The following is an 18,247-nucleotide window of genomic DNA, read 5'->3' on the forward strand; positions in this document are numbered from 1 at the left end:
ATAGCAAATCTTCAGCGTATAGCAATCCCCAGTGTCTATCAATTACCCAAACACCAGCCTCAACTTGGTAAAGGGTAAAACAGGAACCCTTTATTTGAACACACAGCATTGATTTATACACATTTATACATAGCTCTGATCTGGGTGAACAACATATCCAAAAATCACCCAGATCCGAGCAGGGGTTCCCGAATTCCATGGAAGTCACATTTGGCCGGCCGCAAGCATGGCTTTCCTGCCCAAAACAGTTCCACAGATTTAAGCTGTGCGGCCGGTCTGTCTTCTCCTTCAAAGAAAGTATGGGCCATAATCCTGGGGCAAGAGGCTAATAGCCAGGCCCCTCCAAAACCCAGTAGCGAGGTTGGTTTCGCCACACAGCCTATGGCGGATACCACCAGCACTAGACAAATCCCAATGGGGTCTGTTGGGTTTCCAGTAAGGATTCTGGCATTCTGACAAAATATCACCTCATGCTCAAAGTTACATGGCTTCAGTGCCCTTCATCAACTCCAAAGAAGTTTTTGAAAGAGGAAAGGTTATGTTCATGTCAATCACTATTTCTTCACATGAAGCTCCTCCTGGCAGCAAAGTATTTCTGGGTTAAGGAGTGCCAGACAAGAGAAGAAGCATTGATGGTGGTTAGTCAATCTAGCAAGGGCGTTTATTCCACAGAGCAGACCATGGCGCTGCTACAGGGCTCTTGGAGAGAGAGGGATACCCCTATGTGCTCTCATCCCTTTAGCTACTGGATGGTGAGAACCTGTAAGAACTTTCTCTGTAGAGAAACTGAAAGCCAGGGGATTGGGGAATGAGCCCAAGGGTCGTGTCAATGGTGGGCAGAAAAACCAGAGTCATAATAGGGGCTCATTTTGATATTTGCCATGGGGCCATTCTCCTATTTGCTCCATGAGATCTAGAGTAAGTCATAGAGATCTAGAACTGTTGCACAACAACCTCTATCATTTTTTGTATTCTGATATCCGTAGATAATTTCCATTGAAAATGTTTATTAATACCTATATAATGGGTATATTCTGTCTAGTGCTTGGAAGAAGTTATATGACATCTTAAGAACTTTTTAGCTTCTTAGATTCTCATAATAAGTCTTACCTTATTACATTGCTTTATTGAGTAGAGTTCTGTAACATTTAAATGACTCTTTAAAATGGGATAAATTGAGATCCAAATTCATTTAAACAAGCTCGTCGTGTTAGTAGTGCGTGCAGTAAAGGCCAATTTGCAGGCTAAGAAATTCACTTTTCATTCACTTTTAAATTGTATTTTCACATTAGAAGTATTCAGCCTTCCATCAGAAGCGGGAGGAAGAACGGTCCCAGCAAATTCAGCGCCTTTCATAGTCGAGTGGAGGGAGATGCTTTGCAGGATAAGGCACCCGCATCGGCGGCTCTATAAAGTATCTTTTCAAGTTTATTTTAATATCTTCTGTTTAGCTCCACTGCATTGAGGATTTAAAGTGGGGTTGATGGGTGGAACACATTAGATTAAAGCCAACCTTTGCAGTCTCCGAGCAACGTGATGTGAAGATGTCTATTAGCATAGTGCTGAATGCTCAAGAAAGACCAAGAAAGTCTTATAGTTAAGAGATTGTAAAACTCGGTAACATTTTTGCTCAAATGGCCTGCTGAGCTACTCTGAAATCCTAGAAGTTGGTGGTGACTTTGACAATAAAGCCACTGGTGGTGGACATCATGCGAGCTTGCACAATGGCTTGCCATATAATAGTGGTAGCCATAATATTCTACTGCACTGGGGTGACTGATTCACAGGAAAATGACCCTAAAGAAAATTAGAAGCATTTTCTACCAAATTAAAGGGCCACTAAATCTAAAGGAGGAAGTTTATAAAAATAAATGTTATAAAATGAGATGCTAATTTCTTTTTTTACACATTAATGTAAATAATCCCAGACAATCTAGGATTGAGACTGTTCTAGACATCCATTGCGAGCCTAAATTGCTTGTTTAAAATGTCACTTTCCCATCTCTCCCCCGACCGATCTTACCTTACATCATCATAGTGGTGCTGGATGGTATAGTTGTTGAGGCAACCATACGGCCATCAAGGAACCTCATACGCAGGTCCGATTCTAATTAATAGGACCTTGTCTGAGACTGCCTGGGTATCATATCGGTGCCTTGGCAGTTGTACCACTCATAATTGCCTTCTTCATTAGTGTTGAGTGTGAATATTCGAATTGCGAATTTTAATAGCGAATATCGCCACTTCCTGAATATTTAGAATATAGCGCTCTATATTCGTATTTGCAAATAGTGTTGAATACTCTAATTGCGAATTTATTGCGAATTTATCGCAAATATATTACATTGCCAATTTTCGCAATTAAGTAAACAATGACTGGAGATCACGAATTCTCGAATTTGTGAATTTATGGCGAATATTCGGCCAAAAATTAGCGAATTCGAATATTGACTATGCCGCTCATCACTATTCTTCATACCCAATGTAAAATCCGGCAGGTGAGCAAGGATAAAGTAATATATGAAAGACAAACTATAAGTAGAGTTGATGGAGGTATTGTCCTATTTATTCTCCTTATTCTGGATCAATACAACATATTTGGAAACTTCAGTAAAACCAGAGACTTCCAGTGCAATTATTCATTAGCAATTTTTTTTCTGTGTCGATGCTTGAACTCTATGATTTGCTTCTGGAGAGTAAGTTGGGAGGCCATGGTCAAATTTAATGAAACACCCCAGGGGAAAATATATGCACTAGTGCAATCAGACCAATCCTGAGAACATATAATTGGCATCTCAAATCCTAGACCAATCAGATCATCATAATATTTCATGACCTTCTCTGAAAAGTATCGACTTTTATAAAAAAAAAAAATATTTACATCGTACATAACAAATACCTTTTAGTGGTGAAGGTTCCCATGACTTTAGTGCAGCTGGAGTTGTCTCCTCCACAAATTCCACATTTGTCAAACTGAAGCTTGGATCCTATAATTCCATCGCAGCCAGTTCGGACACATTTCCCTTTTACACAAACAGAATTGCTGTATGGTCTACATTCAGTGCCATCGGTCACCTAGGGGCCAAAGAAACCAGACATGTTACAATCATAAGTATGTTTTGTGCAAAATCTATACACTGCAGATATTGAGGAGCTCCTAAGATGTAAATTTTTTATTCTGAGTTTCTCATTCGAACCATAGGCCACGGTAACACAAACAATTTTATTTCTGCTACATCCGTGTGTGTGTCACATCATTATTACATTCACGGTGGATTTATGCCCACCATTTCCATTTTGCATACCACTGCTGCTTAAAGGTCTTGTGAAGTGTAAAGATATTGATCACCTATCCTCAGGATTGGTCATCAATATCAGATCAGGGGGTCTGATTCCCGGCACCACCGTCGATCAGCTGTTTGAAGTGGTAGCACAGGCTACTCCCTCTTCAAAATGTCCAGCCCATCATCTAGCTTGCGCAGTGTAATTACAATTGCTTGTCCCATTCAAGTGAATAGGATGAGCAGTTACAATTATACTGTGCCGAAGCCGCAAAAGAGATGGTGCAGAGGTAATTTTGAAGCAGAAGCAGCACTCACACCACTTCAATTAGCTGTTTGGTGGGGGTGCCAGGGTTTGGACCCCCGACATGATATTAATGACCTATGCTGAGGATAGATCATCAATATCTTTGCGCTGCACAACCCCTTTAAGCTTTGCAGGGAAGGAGTATACAGATGAGAATGGCTGATCAGCGTCAGAGACTTTTGTCTGGGGTTACAGATTTCTATTTTGTTTTACTTTCTAAGTTCGTATTGTAATAAGTTTACCTTTTGTGAAAACACAACATAATATCCAGTTCCTTTAGCCTGACATATGAGCTTGCAGACATCTCCCGGCTGAATCCCTGCATATTTCGGAACCCACTCGACAAATGTCTTCACACCCTTTGCATCAGTCTGGTAACCGTTCCTCGCTTCACACTGCTGCTGTCGGAATGATTTAGCTTAAGGGGAAGAGAAAATAACGTTCTAATGTTGTGCCTCCTTTCAAATTTCACTTTCTTGTACATACTTAGAACAAAAATAGGCTGTGTGGATGTGTCTAGTCCTCATATTTCTTGCCAAAAACAGGAACGGATCACAGCAGGAGGAAAGTTGGAAATAATTTAATTTGTCAAAGGTTTCGCTACTTTCTTCTGCTGGGATCAATTTCCATCTTTGACAAAAAATATGCAGAAACTGCCCAAAAAGCGGTCCTTAAACAGTGATTCCCAAACTTTTTACAATGGCAGACCTATGAATTTTCTCCCCTTTTCTGGGAAACCTTCTACTTCCACTTCTACTTGGTGGAGGTGCAAGTCAAGTAGCCCTTCCCTGTTGACAGCTTTGCCTGCCTCCATGCCAAGCACCTTTGAGTGTCTCAAGTCAGTACGCCACCCCAACTGACAACTCTTCTCCTGTTTCCTGGAGAACTCCTCGCTAATTTCCAAGGAAGATATCAGACATGCCAACATGGATATTTTATAAATGTTTTCCCTGTCCCATCTATTAGGAAACTGGATGTCTCACGGAAGCCATTTGGTAATACAAAGTGACTTATGACAACTGTGAAAAGGAGTGTTCATATTTTTCCTTTCTCAGCTCATGCTAACTATGTTGGACTGCTGAATGGAATCCTGAGGACTATTGTTCTGTGATAAATAGTGGGACCTCAACCTATCACAGATGAATCCTATGGACACTCAATAAATGTCCATGTTTGGAATTGCCCCTTTTGAACAGTTTTCCGAGTGTTTTATACTGATGGCTTAAGGATAGGTCAGACACTTGGACAGGACATCCAGCACCCCTACTAATAAGCTGGTTGAAGAGGTTGCAGCGTTCTGGTGAGCGCCGCAACCACCTCGCAGCTTACCAAGTGATGGTGCCATCTATTGAAAAGCAGCTGTGATTGCTATCACAGCTCAGCCACATTCACTTCAATGGGATTGAGCTGCGCCTAGTTGGAACCTCCGCCAATCAGTTACTATTGACCTATCCTCAGGATAGGTCATCAGTATAAAATGCTCGGAAAGACCCTTCAAGGAATTGACCTTTTTAGGGCAGATGTCTTCACTATATGGGACTTTGGAACTCTCTGCCACAAGGTGATTGTTGATTCACTGAACATGTTCCGAGGGGCCAAGATGCCTTTTTTGCAAATAGTTATATGTACTAAATTTCTTGAATTAGAACACTGATCCAGGGATTTATTCTAATTGCCATATTTAAAGTTGGCCAGGAATTGTTTCCCCTAATATAGGGCAATTGGCACCGGCCTCTTAAAGGACCTTAAAGGGGTTGTCTCACTACAGAAAATGTAGAAAAAGTTATCATGTAGAAAAGTTAATACAAGGCACTTACTAATGTATTGTGATTGTCCATATTGCCTCCTTTGGTGGCTTGATTTATTTTTCCATCACATTATACACTGTTTGTTTCCATGGTTACGACCACCCTGAAATCCAGCAGTGGTGGTCATGCTTGCACACTATAGGAAAAAGTGCTGAGTCTGACCTCTCTGGTGGCAAGGACCATGGGAGCGCATATAGGCTGGTGCTTTTTTTCTATAGTGTGAAAGCATGGCTACCACTAATGGATTTCAGGGTGGTCGTAACCATGGAAACGAGCAGTGTATAATGTGATGGAAAAATGAATCCAGCCAGCAAAGGAAGTAATATGGACAATCACAATACATTAGTAAGTGCCTTGCATTAACTTTCTATACATATTAAATGCTATTTGGTGAAGTGACACATCCCCAACAACTGTGAACTGTGTGTACAAAAAAAAACAAAATAAAACTTATAGGTATGAAAGGACCCATACATTGCAAAAGGCACAAGATTATACATTTCTGTCCAATCACCTTCTATATTTTCACCAACCAGTCTAGCTCTCTTCCAATTGACTCCTACCTCACAGCATTCAACTATTGGAATCCAGGGAACTTTATAGATGAGAATTCTTGCCTTTTGTAAATTTTAAAGAGAAATCCCATTTTAGCTATTACCATCCCTATATCAAGTTAGCATTTTGTAATTTTTTTCAAACATTTCAGTTGTATTTCCCAGGTTAACTCGATTCAGTTCACATTTACTGTATGGGGAAGAAAAGGAGTGAAAACCCACACAGATATCGCAATATGGGACCTAGAGCGTTTGTCATTTTTGCTTATAACTAGAGTTGAGCGAACACCTGGATGTTCGGGTTCGAGAAGTTCGGCCGAACATCCCGGAAATGTTCGGGTTCGGGATCCGAACCCGATCCGAACTTCGTCCCGAACCCGAACCCCATTGAAGTCAATGGGGACCCGAACTTTTCGGCACTAAAAAGGCTGTAAAACAGCCCAGGAAAGAGCTAGAGGGCTGCAAAAGGCAGCAACATGTAGGTAAATCCCCTGCAAACAAATGTGGATAGGGAAATTAATTAAAATAAAAATTAAATAAATAAAAATTAACCAAAATCAATTGGAGAGAGGTTCCATAGCAGAGAATCTGGCTTCCCGTCACCCACCACTGGAACAGTCCATTCTCAGATATTTAGGCCCCGGCACCCAGGCAGAGGAGAGAGGTCCCGTAACAGAGAATCTGTCTTCATGTCAGCAGAGAATTAGTCTGCATGTCATAGCAGAGAATGAGGCTTCACGTCAGCCACCACTGCAACAGTCCATTGGCATATATTTAGGCCCAGCACCCAGGCAGAGGAGAGAGGTCCCGTAACAGACAATCTGGCTTCATGTCAGCAGAGAATCAGTCTGCATGTCATAGCAGAGAATCAGGCTTCACGTCACCCACCACTGCAACAGTCCATTGTCATAAATTTAGGCCCAGCACTAGTGTTGAGCGGCATGTCCCATATTCGAATTCGCGAAATTTTGTGAATATTCGAAAGAATATTCGTAAAATATTCGCGATTATTCAAATTCGTTATTATTTCGCATATGCGATAATTCGAATTTTCGCATCGCATAATACATATGCTATGCAAAATTCACATGTGCGCTAATGAAATCGCCTTACGAAGATTCGCAACTCAATTCAATCACTAATGTATGAATGCAATGCCCTTTGCCTCTGTTCTGGGACAAGTGTAGATATTCGCATGTGCGCTAATAAAATCGCCTTACGAAGATTCGCACCTCAATCACTTTCTAGGGAATGTGAGACTTTTGGGAATCAATCGAGATACAGTGGGGGGTGATGACAGTAGTTGACAGAGTACAGATCAATGTAATCTGTAAGGTGGAAAGTAAAATAAAAAATACGAATTTTCGTTAATCGAATTTTACGAAGTTCTACGTATTCGCGAATATGGTGCTATACTATATGAATGCACAGGCCTTTGCCTCTCTGTTCTGGGGACAAGTGTAGATATTTGCATTTGCGTTAATAAAATCGCCTTACGAAGATTCGCAGCTCAATTCAATCACTAATGTATGAATGCAAAGCCCTTTGCCTCTGTTCTGGGACAAGTGTAGATATTCGCATGTGCGCTAATAAAATCGCCTTACGAAGATTCGCAACTCAATTCACTAATGTATGAATGCAAAGCCCTTTGCCTCTGTTCTGGGACGTGCCGATATTCGCATGTGCGCTAATAAAATCGCCTTACGAAGATTCGCGCCTCAATCACTTTCTAGGCAATGTGAGTAAGATCTGAGCTGTTGGACCTTTGGGAAACAATCAATTATATGTGTACTGTAATTTTGTGGGGGGGGGGGGGGGAAACAAAAAACGAATATTCGTTTTTACGAATATATAGCACTATATTCGAAATATTCGCGAAATCGCGAAGTTGCGATATTCGCGAAAAAAATTTGCTTTTCGAATATTCGCGCTCAACACTACCCAGCACCCAGGCAGAGGAGAGAGGTCCCGTAACAGACAATCTGGCTTCATGTCAGCAGAGAATCAGTCTGCATGTCATAGCAGAGAATGAGGCTTCACGTCAGCCACCACTGCAACAGTCCATTGGCATATATTTAGGCCCAGCACCCAGGCAGAGGAGGGAGGTCCCGTAACAGAGAATCTGTCTTCATGTCAGCAGAGAATTAGTCTGCATGTCATAGCAGAGAATGAGGCTTCACGTCAGCCACCACTGCAACAGTCCATTGGCATATATTTAGGCCCAGCACACACACAGGCAGAGGAGAGAGGTCCCGTAACAGAGAATCTGGCTTCATGTCAGCAGAGAATTAGTCTGCATGTCATAGCAGAGAATGAGGCTTCACGTCAGCCACCACTGCAACAGTCCATTGGCATATATTTAGGCCCAGCACACACACAGGCAGAGGAGAGAGGTCCCGTAACAGAGAATCTGGCTTCATGTCAGCAGAGAATCAGTCTGCATGTCATAGCAGAGAATGAGGCTTCACGTCAGCCACCACTGCAACAGTCCATTGGCATATATTTAGGCCCAGCACCCAGGCAGAGGAGGGAGGTCCCGTAACAGAGAATCTGTCTTCATGTCAGCAGAGAATTAGTCTGCATGTCATAGCAGAGAATGAGGCTTCACGTCAGCCACCACTGCAACAGTCCATTGGCATATATTTAGGCCCAGCACCCAGGCAGAGGAGGGAGGTCCCGTAACAGAGAATCTGTCTTCATGTCAGCAGAGAATTAGTCTGCATGTCATAGCAGAGAATGAGGCTTCACGTCAGCCACCACTGCAACAGTCCATTGGCATATATTTAGGCCCAGCACACACACAGGCAGAGGAGAGAGGTCCCGTAACAGAGAATCTGGCTTCATGTCAGCAGAGAATCAGTCTGCATGTCATAGCAGAGAATGAGGCTTCACGTCAGCCACCACTGCAACAGTCCATTGGCATATATTTAGGCCCAGCACACACACAGGCAGAGGAGAGAGGTCCCGTAACAGAGGATCTGGCTTCATGTCAGCAGAGAATCAGTCTGCATGTCATAGCAGAGAATCAGGCTTCACGTCAGCCACCACTGCAACAGTCCATAGGCATAAATTTAGGCCCAGCACCCAGGCAGAGGAGAGAGGTCCCGTAACAGAGAATCTGGCTTCATGTCAGCAGAGAATCAGTCTTCATATCATAGCAGAGAATCAGGCTTCACGTCACCCACCACTGTAAGAGTCAATTTTCATAAATTTAGGCCCAGCACACAGGCAGAGGAGAAAGGTCCCGTAACAGACAATCTGGCTTCATGTCAGCAGAGAATCAGTCTTCATATCATAGCAGAGAATCAGGCTTCACGTCACCCACCACTGTAAGAGTCAATTTTCATAAATTTAGGCCCAGAACCCAGGCAGAGGAGAAAGGTCCCGTAACAGACAATCTGGCTTCATGTCAGCAGAGAATCAGTCTTCATATCATAGCAGAGAATCAGGCTTCACGTCACCCACCACTGTAAGAGTCAATTTTCATAAATTTAGGCCCAGAACCCAGGCAGAGGAGAAAGGTCCCGTAACAGACAATCTGGCTTCATGTCAGCAGAGAATCAGTCTTCATATCATAGCAGAGAATCAGGCTTCACGTCACCCACCACTGCAACAGTCCATTGGCATAATTTAGGCCTAGCACACAGGCAGAGCAGAGAGGTCCCGTAACAGACAATCTGGCTTCATGACAGCAGAGAATCAGTCTGCATGTCATAGCAGAGAATGAGGCTTCACGTCAGCCACCACTGCAACAGTCCATTGGCATATATTTAGGCCTAGCACACAGGCAGAGGAGAGGTTCATTCAACTTTGGGTAGCCTCGCAATATAATGGTAAAATGAAAATAAAAATAGGATTGAATGAGGAAGTGCCCTGGAGTCCAATAATATATGGTTATGGGGAGGTAGTTAATGTCTAATCTGGACAAGGGACGGACAGGTCCTGTGGGATCCATGCCTGGTTCATTTTTATGAACGTCAGCTTGTCCACATTGGCTGTAGACAGGCGGCTGCGTTTGTCTGTAATGACGCCCCCTGCCGTGCTGAATACACGTTCAGACAAAACGCTGGCTGCCGGGCAGGCCAGCACCTCCAAGGCATAAAAGGCTAGCTCTGGCCACGTGGACAATTTAGAGACCCAGAAGTTGAATGGGGCCGAACCATCAGTCAGTACGTGGAGGGGTGTGCACACGTACTGTTCCACCATGTTAGTGAAATGTTGCCTCCTGCTAACACGTTGCGTATCAGGTGGTGGTGCAGTTAGCTGTGGCGTGTTGACAAAAGTTTTCCACATCTCTGCCATGCTAACCCTGCCCTCAGAGGAGCTGGCCGTGACACAGCTGCCTTGGCGACCTCTTGCTCCTCCTCTGCCTTGGCCTTGGGCTTCCACTTGTTCCCCTGTGACATTTGGGAATGCTCTCAGTAGCGCGTCTACCAACGTGCGCTTGTACTCGCGCATCTTCCTATCACGCTCCAGTGCAGGAAGTAAGGTGGGCACATTGTCTTTGTAGCGTGGATCCAGCAGGGTGGCAACCCAGTAGTCCGCACAGGTTAAAATGTGGGCAACTCTGCTGTCGTTGCGCAGGCACTGCAGCATGTAGTCGCTCATGTGTGCCAGGCTGCCCAGGGGTAAGGACAAGCTATCCTCTGTGGGAGGCGTATCGTCATCGTCCTGCCTTTCCCCCCAGCCACGCACCAGTGATGGACCCGAGCTGCGTTGGGTGCCACCCCGCTGTGACCATGCTTCATCCTCATCCTCCTCCACCTCCTCCTCATCCTCGTCCTCCTCGTCCTCCAGTAGTGGGCCCTGGCTGGCCACATTTGTACCTGGCCTCTGCTGTTGCCAAAAACCTCCCTCTGAGTCACTTCGAAGAGACTGGCCAGAAAGTGCTAAAAATGACCCCTCTTCCTCCTCCTCCTCCTCCTCCTCCTGGGCCACCTCCTCTTCCATCATCGCCCTAAGTGTTTTCTCAAGGAGACATAGAAGTGGTATTGTAACGCTGATAACGGTGTCATCGCCACTGGCCATGTTGGTGGAGTACTCGAAACAGCGCAACAGGGCACACAGGTCTCGCATGGAGGCCCAGTCATTGGTGGTGAAGTGGTGCTGTTCTGTAGTGCGACTGACCCGTGCGTGCTGCAGCTGAAACTCCACTATGGCCTGCTGCTGCTCGCACAGTCTGTCCAGCATGTGCAAGGTGGAGTTCCACCTGGTGGGCACGTCGCATATGAGGCGGTGAGCGGGAAGGCCGAAGTTACGCTGTAGCGCAGACAGGCGAGCAGCAGCAGGATGTGAACGCCGGAAGCGCGAACAGACGGCCCGCACTTTATGCAGCAGCTCTGACATGTCGGGGTAGTTGTGAATGAACTTCTGCACCACCAAATTCAGCACATGCGCCAAGCAAGGGATGTGCGTCAAATTGGCTAGTCCCAGAGCTGCAACGAGATTTCGCCCATTATCACACACCACCAGGCCGGGCTTGAGGCTCACCGGCAGCAACCACTCGTCGGTCTGTTGTTCAATACCCCGCCACAACTCCTGTGCGGTGTGGGGCCTGTCCCCCAAACATATGAGTTTCAGAATGGCCTGCTGACGTTTACCCCGGGCTGTGCTGAAGTTGGTGGTGAAGGTGTGTGGCTGACTGGATGAGCAGGTGGAAGAAGAGGAGGAGGAAGCCGAGAAGGAGGAGGTGGCAACAGGAGGCAAAGAATGTTGCCCTGCGATCCTTGGCGGCGGAAGGACGTGCGCCAAACAGCTCTCCGCCTGGGGCCCAGCTGCCACTACATTTACCCAGTGTGCAGTTAGGGAGATATAGCGTCCCTGGCCGTGCTTACTGGTCCACGTATCTGTGGTTAGGTGGACCTTGCCACAGATGGCGTTGCGCAGTGCACACTTGATTTTATCGGATACTTGGTTGTGCAGGGAAGGCACGGCTCTCTTGGAGAAGTAGTGGCGGCTGGGAACAACATACTGTGGGACAGCAAGCGACATGAGCTGTTTGAAGCTGTCTGTGTCCACCAGCCTAAATGACAGCATTTCATAGGCCAGTAGTTTAGAAATGCTGGCATTCAGGGCCAGGGATCGAGGGTGGCTAGGTGGGAATTTACGCTTTCTATCAAATGTTTGTGAGATGGAGAGCTGAACGCTGGCGTGTGACATGGTTGAGACGCTTGGTGACGGAGGTGGTGGTGGTGGTGTTGGTGGTACATCCCCTGTTTGCTGGGCGGCAGGTGCCAACGTTCCTCCAGAGGCGGAGGAAGAGGCCGAGGCGGCAGCAGCAGAATAGGCCGAGGCGGCAGCAGCAGAAGAGGTAGCAGGGGGAGCCTGAGTGACTTCCTTGGTTTTAAGGTGTTTACTCCACTGCAGTTCATGCTTTGCATGCAGGTGCCTGGTCATGCAGGTTGTGCTCAGGTTCAGAACGTTAATGCCTCGCTTCAGGCTCTGATGGCACAGCGTGCAAACCACTCGGGTCTTGTCGTCAGCACATTGTTTGAAGAAGTGCCATGCCAGGGAACTCCTTGAAGCTGCCTTTGGGGTGCTCGGTCCCAGATGGCGGCGGTCAGTAGCAGGCGGAGTCTCTTGGCGGCGGGTGTTCTGCTTTTGCCCACTGCTCCCTTCTTTTGCTACGCTGTTGGCTCGGTCTCACCACTGCCTCTTCCTCCGAACTGTGAAAGTCAGTGGCACGACCTTCATTCCATGTGGGGTCTAGGACCTCATCGTCCCCTGCATCGTCTTCCACCCAGTCTTGATCCCTGACCTCCTGTTCAGTCTGCACACTGCAGAAAGACGCAGCAGTTGGCACCTGTGTTTCGTCATCATCAGAGACATGCTGAGGTGGTATTCCCATGTCCTCATCATCAGGAAACATAAGTGGTTGTGCGTCAGTGCATTCTATGTCTTTCACCGCTGGGGAAGGGCTAGGTGGATGCCCTTGGGAAACCCTGCCAGCGGAGTCTTCAAACAGCATAAGAGACTGCTGCATAACTTGAGGCTGAGACAGTTTCCCTGGTATGCATGGGGGTGATGTGACAGACTGATGGGGTTGGTTTTCAGGCGCCATCTGTGCGCTTTCTGCAGAAGACTGGGTGGGAGATAATGTGAACGTGCTGGATCCACTGTCGGCCACCCAATTGACTAATGCCTGTACCTGCTCAGGCCTTACCATCCTTAGAACGGCATTGGGCCCCACCATATATCGCTGTAAATTCTGGCGGCTACTGGGACCTGAGGTAGTTGGTACACTAGGACGTGTGGATGTGGCAGAACGGCCACGTCCTCTCCCAGCACCAGAGGGTCCACTAACACCACCACGACCATGTCCACGTCCGCGTCCCTTACTAGATGTTTTTCTCATTGTTATGGTTCACCACAACAACAAATATATTATTTGGCCCAATGTATTGTATTCAAATTCAGCGGGATATAAATTTGAGGCCTAGTATTTAGGCGCTGGGTGACCGGTATGGATTTAGTGACAGAATTAGACTTGGAAATTCACAGAAGCGTGTGTGTGTGAAGTTATTCTGAATGACCCAATGTGCACCTTGAATATTATATACCCTTTTAGGGATAGATTTCAAATAGCTCTGATATAGCAGAAACCACTAAATTATGAAATTGCTAAATTGGGAATTGTATTTCAACCCAGAACAAGAAATGTGCTTGAACGGACACTAAATAACTCGCCCAGCTACAGCACTAAGGACAGATTTAGCTGGATATAAATTTGAGGCCTAGTATTTAGGCGCTGGGTGACAGGTATGGGTTTAGTGACAGAATTAGACTTGGAAATACACAGTAGCGGGTGTGTGTGAAGTTATTCTGAATGACCCAATGTGCACCTTGAATATTATATACCCTTTTAGGGATAGATTTCAAATAGCTCTGATATAGCAGAAACCACTAAATTATGAAATTGCTAAATTGGGAATTGTATTTCAACCCAGAACAAGAAATGTGCTTGAACGGACACTAAATAACTCGCCCAGCTACAGCACTAGGGACTGATTTAGCGGGATATAAATTTGAGGCCTAGTATTTAGGCGCTGGGTGACAGGTATGGGTTTAGTGCCAGAATTAGACTTGGAAATACACAGTAGCGGGTGTGTGTGAAGTTATTCTGAATGACCCAATGTGCACCTTGAATATTATATACCCTTTTAGGGATAGATTTCAAATAGCTCTGATATAGCAGAAACCACTAAATTATGAAATTGCTAAATTGGGAATTGTATTTCAACCCAGAACAAGAAATGTGCTTGAACGGACACTAAATAACTCGCCCAGCTACAGCACTAGGACAGATTTAGCGGGATATAAATTTGAGGCCTAGTATTTAGGCGCTGGGTGACAGGTATGGGTTTAGTGACAGAATTAGACTTGGAAATACACAGTAGCGGGTGTGTGTGAAGTTATTCTGAATGACCCAATGTGCACCTTGAATATTATATACCCTTTTAGGGATAGATTTCAAATAGCTCTGATATAGCAGAAACCACTAAATTATGAAATTGCTAAATTGGGAATTGTATTTCAACCCAGAACAAGAAATGTGCTTGAACGGACACTAAATAACTCGCCCAGCTACAGCACTAGGACAGATTTAGCGGGATATAAATTTGAGGCCTAGTATTTAGGCGCTGGGTGACAGGTATGGGTTTAGTGACAGAATTAGACTTGGAAATACACAGTAGCGGGTGTGTGTGAAGTTATTCTGAATGACCCAATGTGCACCTTGAATATTATATACCCTTTTAGGGATAGATTTCAAATAGCTCTGATATAGCAGAAACCACTAAATTATGAAATTGCTAAATTGGGAATTGTATTTCAACCCAGAACAAGAAATGTGCTTGAACGGACACTAAATAACTCGCCCAGCTACAGCACTAGGGACAGATTTAGCGGGATATAAATTTGAGGCCTAGTATTTAGGCGCTGGGTGACAGGTATGGGTTTAGTGACAGAATTAGACTTGGAAATACACAGTAGCGGGTGTGTGTGAAGTTATTCTGAATGACCCAATGTGCACCTTGAATATTATATACCCTTTTAGGGATAGATTTCAAATAGCTCTGATATAGCAGAAACCACTAAATTATGAAATTGCTAAATTGGGAATTGTATTTCAACCCAGAACAAGAAATGTGCTTGAACGGACACTAAATAACTCGCCCAGCTACAGCACTAGGGACAGATTTAGCGGGATATAAATTTGAGGCCTAGTATTTAGGCGCTGGGTGACAGGTATGGGTTTAGTGACAGAATTAGACTTGGAAATACACAGTAGCGGGTGTGTGTGAAGTTATTCTGAATGACCCAATGTGCACCTTGAATATTATATACCCTTTTAGGGATAGATTTCAAATAGCTCTGATATAGCAGAAACCACTAAATTATGAAATTGCTAAATTGGGAATTGTATTTCAACCCAGAACAAGAAATGTGCTTGAACGGACACTAAATAACTCGCCCAGCTACAGCACTAGGGACAGATTTAGCGGGATATAAATTTGAGGCCTAGTATTTAGGCGCTGGGTGACCGGTATGGATTTAGTGACAGAATTAGACTGGGATATGGCCAAAAAATGAACAGACTATTGCTGGTTAAATGCACTTGGTGTGACAGCTTCACCCTGATGTAGGCTTTAGCCAAAAAACAACCACACCATTGAGGGTTAAATGCACTTGGTGACAGGCGCAGCTTGCCCCTGATTTAGTATATGGCCAAAAAATGAACAGACTATTGCTGGTTAAATGCACTTGGTGTGACAGCTTCACCCTGATGTAGGCTTCAGCCAAAAAACAACCACACCATTGAGGGTTAAATGCACTTGGTCGCAGCTTGGATGCACTTGGTCGCAGCACCGCACAAGACACAAAATGGCCGCCGATCACACCATAAAAAAGTGACTGACAAACGGTCTGGGCAGCCTAAAAACAGTGAGTGAGCATTTGAGTATCAGCAGCTCAATGATGCACAGCTGCAGATCGATCGATTAATGAAGTGAAGTCCTTTGGAGGAGTTAATCTGCCTAATCTCGCCCTACTGTCGCATCCGCAACCTCTCCCTACGCTAATCAGAGCAGAGTGACGGGCGGCGCTATGTGACTCCAGCTTAAATAGAGGCTGGGTCACATGGTGCTCTGGCCAATCACAGCCATGCCAATAGTAGGCATGGCTGTGACGGCCTCTTGGGGCAAGTAGTATGACGCTTGTTGATTGGCTGCTTTGCAGCCTTTCAAAAAGCGCCAAGAAAGCGTCACAAAAGCGCGAAGAAAGCGACGAACACCGAACCCGAACCCGGACTTTTACGAAAATGTCCGGGTTCGGGTCCGTGTCACGGACACCCCAAAATTCGGTACGAACCCGAACTATACAGTTCGAGTTCGCTCATCCCTACTTATAACAGTTGAGTTTCAGTTTGTTAACTTTTGGAACAAATGTTCATAGGGTAATACTGAACAGAATGTAAGATATAATACAGATGTGGTCTTCTTCATTGCCTGTCCTAATCTCCCAAGATGGGTAGCGTGAGAAGATCAGCTTCAAAAATCTAATTATCATGATTTCACGATACTCTGTTGGGAGATGTTTAAGCTATAAGTGTCCATAAGTGGTTGTTATCGGATTCACAGCCTGTCTATGGTCTACCTAGCTTATTGTATTGAATTTGCATTTTGATATATTAGAGTCCCCCACCAAATTTCAGAAAGTCAAGGTTGAACGCATCTAAACTTTGATGTATTGGGGTTTTAGCTGGCACTATAAATATATCGCTCTTACACTTGTAACCATTGGCAGCTGACCCTTACTTGAGAAACGCAAGGGGATTTGTAATTATTCAGTGCTTAAAAGAAACCAAACAGGGCTGTGGATTCAGTGAAGTTCCTCTCGGCTTATTCGCATTTTATTTCTTTCTCTTCTTTATTTGCTGTAGGGTTTAGCTGCTACCTTCTGTGAAGTAAGCCGCTGAGGTATATGATCAGTCTGTCTTCTGACAGTACATTTGGTATGCTGGTAAAACAGACACTAGGCACTAATGAGACTTTACAACATTTTCTATTTAGAGTGACATATTCACAGCAGGGACCGGCTCACAACGCTGGGATAATACTAGATCATGTATTTGCGGTATCTCCACCTGGATAAAGTAAAATTTAATTTGCTGCGGTTAGCAGACCACATGGATTTCGTTCATGTTCACACATGCTGAGGGAGAAAATGAAGATGCTTTTTACATTTTCCATCTAATCACTTGCTTGCTCATCCTTATTATGCTGTAGCTACACTTTCGCTTCTTTTTACTTATAAGTGGGGGGTCCAAAGGTAAAGAATTTAATAGGACTGTCTGCTTTAGACAATTTTTCGAAGAGTTCCTGAAAATAAGATGATCACAAATGTCCTGCTCAGATCCCCAGCAATCAGGTATAATCTGTGATAGAACCTAGAAGAAAGTGTTACATTTTTCTACGGAATGAATTCAAGCACTGCATGAAACCTACTGACATGAAATGGCTGTCTGTGTAACCCATGGACAGGCTGGGATCTTCAGAGCAAGACACTCTGGATAACTAAAGGGGTATTCCAATCTCGGATACTGGGGACATATCATTAGGATATGCCCCCAATGTCTGGTAGGTGCGGGTCTCACCTCTGGGAGCCCGCAGAAGTGCCTCTCTCCATCCATTCCTATGGGAGCACCGAAAATAGCTGAGTGCTGCCTCAGCCTTTTCCGTCAGCCAAATAGAAGTAAATGGAGTGGCGGTGCGTTTGCGCGGTGCGCTTCCCATTGATTTCAATGGTACTTTCCGAAAATAGCCGAGCTGTATATTTTCGGTGCTTCCATAGGAATGAATGCACGGCGGCCACTCATGTGCGGTGCACGCTCCAGCATTTTGCGGGCTCCGTTGTAAGTACAGGTTTGGCTCTCACCTCTGGTCTCATAAAGGTTAATCAGGGACCTCTATTCTCATGATCGGTTAGGGTCCCAGTGGTCAGACCCCCAGCAATAATATATTTATTACCAATCCGGTAGATAGGTGATGTATTTTTTTTAACATACAACCCCCTTTAAAGTTGTTTTCCAAGACTATGGATGTTTTTACCTAGCCCCCAGATTGTGTGGTACCTGTTCAAATACTCATACTCACTTGCCCTCCACTTCTCTGCTCCGGCATCCTGGCTCAGACAACTAAATGATTATTCATGTGATCTGATTAGACACTGGGTCTTGCCACATGTGGGCGTAGAACTGCTTCCTCAGCTGCCCTATAAAAAGGCTCTCAGAGGCTACTT

At 45.0% G+C, this 18,247-nt stretch overlaps 1 protein-coding gene across 1 annotated transcript in view; it reads right to left on the bottom strand.

Annotated features, from left to right (window-relative positions):
- The window catches only part of ADAMTS5 (ADAM metallopeptidase with thrombospondin type 1 motif 5), a 97,523-nt gene that overhangs the window by 18,542 nt on the left and 60,734 nt on the right, over positions 1-18,247 (bottom strand). The window contains exons 6-7 of the mRNA XM_044284354.1: positions 3,831-4,006; positions 2,900-3,075 (exon numbers count right to left, since the gene is read on the bottom strand). Coding sequence (XP_044140289.1) covers positions 2,900-3,075; positions 3,831-4,006 — 352 coding nt within the window. The remainder of the gene's footprint in view (positions 1-2,899; positions 3,076-3,830; positions 4,007-18,247) is intronic.

This window comes from Bufo gargarizans, chromosome 3 (genome assembly GCF_014858855.1).
Source record: "Bufo gargarizans isolate SCDJY-AF-19 chromosome 3, ASM1485885v1, whole genome shotgun sequence".
Taxonomy (NCBI): domain Eukaryota; kingdom Metazoa; phylum Chordata; class Amphibia; order Anura; family Bufonidae; genus Bufo; species Bufo gargarizans.